General features: G+C 44.4%; 1 protein-coding gene across 10 annotated transcripts; it reads right to left on the bottom strand.

Moving 5' to 3' along the window:
• Positions 1-2078: 2078 nt before the first annotated feature.
• On the bottom strand, positions 2079-7077 carry GPR85 (G protein-coupled receptor 85). Of its 10 annotated transcripts, none has more exons than XM_028746729.2 (4): positions 6646-7077; positions 6235-6382; positions 5269-5399; positions 2079-5110 (listed from the first exon to the last, which is right to left on the bottom strand). In XM_028746729.2, the coding sequence occupies exon 4, from the start codon at positions 4924-4926 to the stop codon at positions 3814-3816; it is 1113 nt and encodes a 370-aa protein (XP_028602562.1). In that variant the 5' UTR covers positions 4927-5110; positions 5269-5399; positions 6235-6382; positions 6646-7077; the 3' UTR covers positions 2079-3813. The 10 variants fall into 10 exon arrangements, with proteins under 10 accessions (XP_028602562.1, XP_028602565.1, XP_028602563.1 ...); XM_028746732.2 differs by having other exon boundaries at positions 6714-7077; XM_028746730.2 differs by lacking the exon at positions 6646-7077 and adding an exon at positions 6567-6587.
• Between the last annotated feature and the right edge of the window lie 803 nt (positions 7078-7880).

Raw genomic sequence — 7880 nt, 5'->3', positions numbered from 1 at the left:
TTTTTTTATAATGTACTATTTGCAAAACTGTAAACTGATTAATGGGGAACAATGCCCACTTTATATTCCCAAACTATACAATATATAGGTTATCGTTGTCTATGATATTATTTATTTAGAATGCTTATAATCTGCTTTATTGCTCTGAGAGGCCCTTCAAGCATCTTACAAACAATTCTCAGAATAAAAATCCATTGCAAAACTCAATTGAGAAGAGTGTTTGAAAGTTTCTGGCCTTTGAGACATCATCAACATCTGCATAACTGCTATAAGAATTGCAGTTTTATTGATGTTTTTAAAATATGTGATCGTAAGTGCATGTTATGAAAGTAACTATTGTATAGAAGTCAGATACCAATGCATCCTAATGGTCTTAGTAGAATATCTTTTATTCTAAATACTTCCCATATATGAAACTAAACATTGTTTTGCTATCCTATGGTTGGGAGTTCGGCTTGAGTATGTGGTCAAGGTGGGTCTAGGGATGGGAAGGAAAATCAATTTTCATTTGCAATTTAAGGAGAAACTGCCTAATTCATACTTCTTGAACCAATATGCAAAACAAAACACAGTTATCTTTAGAAATTCAAAATCTGAATTTTGCGATGCAGTTCCCCGACCAAGCAATGTATACCTAAAAGATGCATGTATCAGGGATAAGTGTGCCTAAGAATGCATATGTTAGTGAAATAACATGCATGTCTGCATGACATTACGGAAAATTGGTTGCAAAGGTGTGTGTGTGTTAGTCAGAACTGCATACAAAAATGTGTCCTTAGGAGAAGTTCACACTAAAGCCCTGATGAATTTTTCATTAGGATTTCATGTTGAGAACTGCATTTAAGATTGGGGAAATGAGGAACTGAGATACAGTGAAATTGTTGCATTTGTCCATCCCTACTTAGGCCTCTCTCTTTGTTTTCTAGTTAGATATTCTGAAAACATCCCATGGATCACTCTTCACACATGGGTGTTTTTCCTGTTATGCTGTAGAACACCACCCCACAGGCCAACACACAGAACATCATGTGTGCTGTCATGGACATGTTTCTGTTTTATCATGTGGAGGCCTTGAACATGCGCAACACATATCCTCAAGACAGTGTGGGCACATGCATGATTCTTACATGCATGGGGATAAACCTAGGATTTTCATACAGCTGTGCAAGGGGAGGGATGAAGGCCCTAGCTGTCTAGGAATTGTGACGTGGGACTAAATCTGACACATAGCCAAGTACTACAGTTGTTCTGTAGCATGTGGATCAGGAACCAATGCAGGTCCCTGGAACTCTAAATTCATTTCAAGCCTCTTGGGGATGGTGACCTGAAATGCTTTTGCATTCATGAAGATTGATTATTGCAGTGCTTCCAACACCGCATGCTAAATGTAATCTTTGAACCCATCAACATTAGCATGAAGTACATGAGGGTTAAATTAAGAAGCTTGCCGTGAACACCAGTGCAATCAAGATGCCACTTCCCCTCCCAAAATTCTTCAGCCTGTTTTTAAAAATCTATTAGTATACAGAAACAATACTACTTCTGTTGTTAATAAGAATATCTATATATGCTTACAGCAGTTTAGCTGGCAGTGAAATCTAGTTGGTGCCACTACATTGACCAAAGGTGAACAGGGAGGCAGGTATTCCTCCTTCTTCGTGCAGAGCCATAAAATCTACTCCAAAAGGTCTCTCTACCTTGTGGAATATATATTCTTGTTTGGGTGTGCGCGCACAAAGGACTGTAAATGGGAAGAGGAAACTTGAAAAACAGCCTCTCTCGACTCATACTTTTTGTCTATGGAGCAACACAAACTGGATTCTACTCTTGTGTATTTTGGGATGGATTGCTCTAGAGCTATAGTGAAATGTAGAGCACAGCATTAATTTGGAGCAAGTCCTTCTTTGAAGTTAAGGTTTCCCTTGTCAGACTCAGGATGGTGTTCTTCAGCTATACACTGTGTGAAAAATTGCCCTGGGCCATGGATCTCAAATATCATGATCCCCAAATTAACAGTACCTCTCAGCAGAACTGACAAATAGGTATCAGGGTAATTATGATAAACTACACAACAGTGCTATTGTCGAGAATATCATTTATCAATCCTGTGGTCCCCATCATTCATGCATTTTACAGTTTGGGAATACAGTGACTTCAAAGAATAATAATCCATAATGGCTACATTCTCAAAAAGTCATGCTCACTAAACAAAATAATAGTAGTAATAATAATAATCATAATAAAAGGTTTGTTGTATAACTGGAAAAATGTAAAATTTTATTCCAAGAAAATTAACAGGCTACACAGGTAAATTTTGGCAAATGCAACTTTATATTGAAATCCACACATCTGTATCTAAAAGAAGGAAAGACTCACAGACTCTAATGTATTTTCTAAAATACTAGAAATCATATTATATGCTTTCACAAGTTAAAATTGAAATAATTTGAAACAACCAATACACCAAAATGTGCAGAAAGTATAAACAAGACTGTGCCTTCAGTAGAATAGATGCTTCACAAATTGTGCAATATATCTTACTAAGGCTGCGGTCTCCCCATGACAGTTGTCTTAAAAATATAAACATACATTGTCTGCCTGTGTTTTTCAGAACAAACTAGAATGGGCAACATACCTTAGGGCGGGGGAATATAATCCTAGTGATGAGCATACTGATTTGGGGAATCATGAGAATAAAAAAGGAAAGAAGGGATTTTAAGTGATCTTTCATGCACTCCCAAATGGCAGACTGGAGTTAACCGATTCACTTTCTTTGCTTATTTCTAAAATGCTAAACAAAATGGAAGATACTAGATAACCCTTTAAGGCAACATGTGGTTTATTCTGCGTAATGATTACTCCTTTGTCATGATTGGATAATCTCATTGATGTTGCCTAACAGACTGATATCTAGCTTTCGAAAATATAAAATGCATCCAATAAAAATTATAGCAAATCGTGATTTTTTTAAAAAACAAAAACAAAAATCAAACGAGACATAGAACACAATTATATGCCAGTAATACTTCAGCCTGGAAACAAACAAACAAACCAATATTTCGTTTCGTGGGGGATGGGGGCGAATGGCAGCAGGTGGGTGGGTGAAAGACGAAGAATGTATTTAGAGAAAAATAAAACCTAAGTTGAAAAAACAACAAGGGGAAAACCTCCCCAGCAACAACCCAAAAACACAAAACTGCTTTGTAATGCTCCCCAGAACTCACAAGGCAAATGTGGGGTGATAATCCAATACTAAATGGCACATCTCCCATTGGTTACAGGACTTAACACAGTCCCCAGATTTTTGTATTTGAAAAACAATAATTGTATGAAATGATCTAAAGGTCATCCAGTGTCTTAAATAGTTTCATCAACACATTAACCTCATGTCAAACTTAACTGATTCAGATGTCCAATTTTAATCTTTTTGTGATGGTCTTACTTTTATGTAGTGATATATACAGCATTGAGCGCTGATATATTTAGCACCTGCTACTTTCTGAATCACGATCTAGGTTTTCCACCACATCAAAGCATTTCAGGGCAGTGGCTCAGTCCTTTACTCTTAATTTACAAACCTTCGCGAGTGGCCAGCAGAAACAAGTTTAGGTTTCGAAATAGGATTAGAGATGAGCTATTGCAAAGATTGCAGGACGTCGTTGCCCAAATCCTTACAACCGCTGACAGCCCCTGTTTGATTTCCCCCTCCCCCCCCCTTTTTTCCTTTTCTTCTCCAGACATGGCAACAGGCCACAATTGCTTAGCAGAGAAGGGTAGTGTTTTCACAAGGCTAAAGATTTTACAGATGCTCCCTCATATAACACAGTAAGGTTCCCTTGGTAACCTGGATTTTCTGCAGTAAAGAAGGGTTGTGCTGAAACAGCGCCTCAGCTCCCTGTTGGAGAAAATGCAGACAAAAGGATTGATTCCAGCTTGGGCAAAACTCATCCAAACAGCAGCCGTTAAAAATCCACCTGGAACCACAGGCCCTCTCGCGAAAACTCTCCAGTAACAGGCGACCAGATACGGGCCCCACAAGGTTAGGAAGAGGAATGTCATGATATAGAACATTCTGCTGATTCGCTTTTCCATTTTGAACTCGTCCAAGACGAGCAGCCTTCTCCTCCCTGTGGTGTTGGCATTTTGCCTGATCCCCAGCAAGGTTGGTGGCGTGGGACCCCTTCCGAATCCAGCCAGCCAATTTGCAGCTGCTTGACCACTGGCCCCTGGACCATGAAACGTCCAGTTCTGGCTCACCGCTGCAACAAACTGAACTGGCTTCATTTTCCTGCGATCGTGAACGAAAAAGATCAGCTTGAGGTAGACAAGCTGTGTGGCTAGAAGGATAAGGGCGAGAAGCAGCATAAATCCCAGAGAATCATTGGCTCTGAAGGAGCGATGCTGAAAGGTACACTGGTCTTCCTCCCTAATGAACGAATAGGTGCCCACATCCAACACCGGAGGGAAAGCCATAGCGACGGAGAGGGTCCACACCATACAAATCACAGCCAAACAAGTCCAGAAGGTCAGCCTTTTTGTATAAAAGCGGTGGTGGGCGATAGCTAAGTATCTGGTAACGCTTATGCAGAACAGCATGAAAGCAGTGTGGAAACAAGACAGGACCCCCAAGAAGGCAATCACTTTGCAAGTGAGAGTCCCGTACGTCCAAGATGAGCCATTTTTCACGGAAGTGAAAACAAATGGGAAGCAAATTGCAGATCTGAGGATGTCTGAGCAGCAAAGATCCAACAGGAAGTAATACGGAGCTCTGTGCAAGGTCTTGTCTTTGACTAGCAAAATGGAGATCAGAAGGTTACCCACCACACTGACTCCTATGATGAAACCCAGTGAAGTCAATTTCAAAAACGCTGTTAGAGGGGAGAGATTTTGCAAAATGTTGTCAGCTGCATGGCTGTAGTTCGCCATAGATGGACGAATGATTTGAATATTGCCTCAGTCAAGTCTCATGATCTAGATAGATGTATAAGGAAAAAATAGATCCATACATCTTACTGAAAATATATTCCAAAAGCAGATCTGATCTGGTGTCTGTCTAGTCACATAGTACATCCTCTTTTCCGCTTCCTGATTTATCATGCCATCAAAATATCTGGAAAAAAAAATATCAAGCTATCAGTCCTTAAGTTAACATACAAATGGCGTTGGGAGGTGCTAACGAATATGTTAATTTATGGAGAGCCAAAGGAAGTTGCAAGTTGGAGTACTATTATTTGTTTGAGGGAAATTCAGTGAGAACTGCACACTTACTATGCATTGCTTCAGTTTATTCCTTCTTGTTTACAATCAATTTTTTTTGGCAGAGTATAGAATTGTACAGTTCCTGTCTCTGAAGCTTCAGAGGCAACCCAATTCCTACATCATCATTCCGGTACTGGCAGCTTAAAAAATAAATAAAAAATGCCAAGGAAGAATGGTTTCCCACAAATGCCCACCTTTCCTGTTGATATTGTGTGTGTTTCAAAGGCAGATGCTGTGTTGATATGGAACAAATCCAAAAGAAACCCTGCAGAATGTATGTTTTTAACCAACTCGCCAAAGCATATTAATCACACCCTGCTATTCATGCACACTGAAAGGAGACAACAGGAATCCTGGTTTTGCAATGAACCAGAGCTCCCCTCCTCCACTAGACTTTTAAATAAATACCTAAGCTAAAGAATTGCCATATGGGCATATATATTCTCTCCCCCCCCCCCACTTCATTGCAGTGGGGTGTGTGTCACCACCCAGCTATGTATTTACATAGCTAAATATGAAACGCACCCCTGGAAGAACGTCCGCCTGCTCCGGTTTGATTCGGGTTGTATTTTTGACCAGCACGGAATGCGAGGATCTGCGTCTGGCTAGTCAGAATTCCAGGATTTATCCTAATGCCGCCTGTCAAAATGTAATTAACAAAGACCCACTCTGCTGCTTGCAGGGCTCTAGCAGCCACTCCACGGCGGCGGCGGCGGAGTCAGGCAGCCTTGCTCGCCTATCCCCATGGAGGGTTCCTCCTATGCTGTCTCTTCTGAGCGCTACACACACAGAGAGCATCTTCACAATAGATTCCACCATTCTCAGCTTTGAGGAACTACCTGCCTGTCTGCCTCCCTGCTTGCTTGCTGCGTAAACAAGATCAGATCATGAGTGCATTGTTACACACGCAGGCAACACACACACACACACCATGAAACCAGCTTCTCCCACACCCCGATACATGCACATACATACGCGAGGCAGAAAAGAGGGCTGCTTGCTTGGCCGCCTGACTTCTTTCTTCCCCAGCCCAGATCCTCAGACTTGCCCAGGGGCGCCAGATCTCCGAGCCAGCCCCGCCGTGCAGGCATCGTTGTCTGCCCTACGCTTCCGTTATGCAGCCCTGTGATAAAAATTTTTAAGACAACACCACCACCACCACCACACACAAACACATACACACTCACGGAGCCAGCCTCCTTCCAGCCGCCAATTCCCTTCTCCCTACATCCCATCCAGCCCTGCCCAGGAGATGATGCACACACACACACAAACACACAAAGCCCCCCTCCCCCCCCCCGCAATACCTGTTGGTGCTGGTGTGTGTGTGTGTGGGAGAGAGAGAGAGAGAGAGCCCAGACCTCCCCACCCCCCCCTCTCCCTCACCAGATCTCCTTTCTATTTGCTGGTATTTTCATGCCTGGCTTTTATTTCTTCCTTTTCCAGCAGGGTACCTTGGCGGAGGCGCTGGAGCCAGCGGATCCGGGCGGCGCATGCTCAGTGCGCTCCCTCCAGCTCCTTGCCTCGTCTTCCCCTGTCGCAGCGGCACAATCTCGCTCTCGCACTAACGCAGCAGCAGCAGCAGCAGCCGACGCCGCCGGCTCAATGAGGGCAAGGCAGCCTCGGCAAGCGGTAGTAGCAGCTCCGGCGGTGGCACGCTGCCGCCGCCGCCGCCGCCGAGTCTGGCGTTGGCCGTCGGAGCGGGGCGCGGGGTTTGGGACCAGCCAGCCAGCCAGCCGCCTTTGAACCCGCCCGCTTTCGAGGGAGGGGGCGGAGGAGCAGCTCCCCGCGCACCCCCTCCCCTAATCTCTCTCTCTCTCTCTCCCTCCTGATGATGACTGCATTGTTATTGCACTTGGCAGACGAGGGGAGGGAGGAGGGACAGGCATTCTTGGAGTCTCCCTCCTGCTCCTCCTGAACTCGGTATGCCGTCGGTTCTCCCCTTGGCAAAGGGAGCACGGCTGTTTGGTTTAATTGCAAAAAAGCCCCACAAAATTATCCTTTGATTTCTTCCCTTTCCCTCTCTCTCTCTCTCCCCCCCCCACCCGTAAAAAGGCTACAAGACCTTCTGTGCCACGCTGCTGGTTGTAGCTAATCAATTAATGGGTGGTCAGGCTGGACCTCATTATCTCTCTCCCCCCCACACACTTCTTTTTGTGGTACTGTAGTTCTGAAACCATTTCCAGAAAATGAAGCAAGTCTTAGAAATGTATACAGTACATTTATCTGGTAGAAGTCCCAACTTCTGGTGGTTGTGTATGTGTCTGTGTGTATACAGCCATAAAGGTAAAGGTAAAGGTACCCCTGCCCCTACGGGCCAGTCTTGACAGACTCTAGGGTTGGGCGCCCATCTCACTCAAGAGGCTGGGGGCCAGTGCTGTCCAGAGACACTTCCGGGTCACGTGGCCAGCGTGACAAAGCTGCATCTGGCGAGCCAGCGCAGCACACGGAAACGCCGTTTACCTTCCCGCCAGTAAGCGGTCCCTATTTATCTACTTGCACCCGGGGGTGCTTTCGAACTGCTAGGTTGGCAGGCGCTGGGACCGAGCAACGGGAGCGCACCCCGCCGCGGGGATTCGAACCGCCGACCTTTCGATCGGCAAGCCCTAGGCGCTGAGGCT

Source organism: Podarcis muralis, chromosome 10 (genome assembly GCF_964188315.1).
Source record: "Podarcis muralis chromosome 10, rPodMur119.hap1.1, whole genome shotgun sequence".
NCBI lineage: Eukaryota > Metazoa > Chordata > Lepidosauria > Squamata > Lacertidae > Podarcis > Podarcis muralis.
Note: the sequence above shows the minus strand (reverse complement) of the source record. Positions and strands in the feature narration are given on the sequence as shown.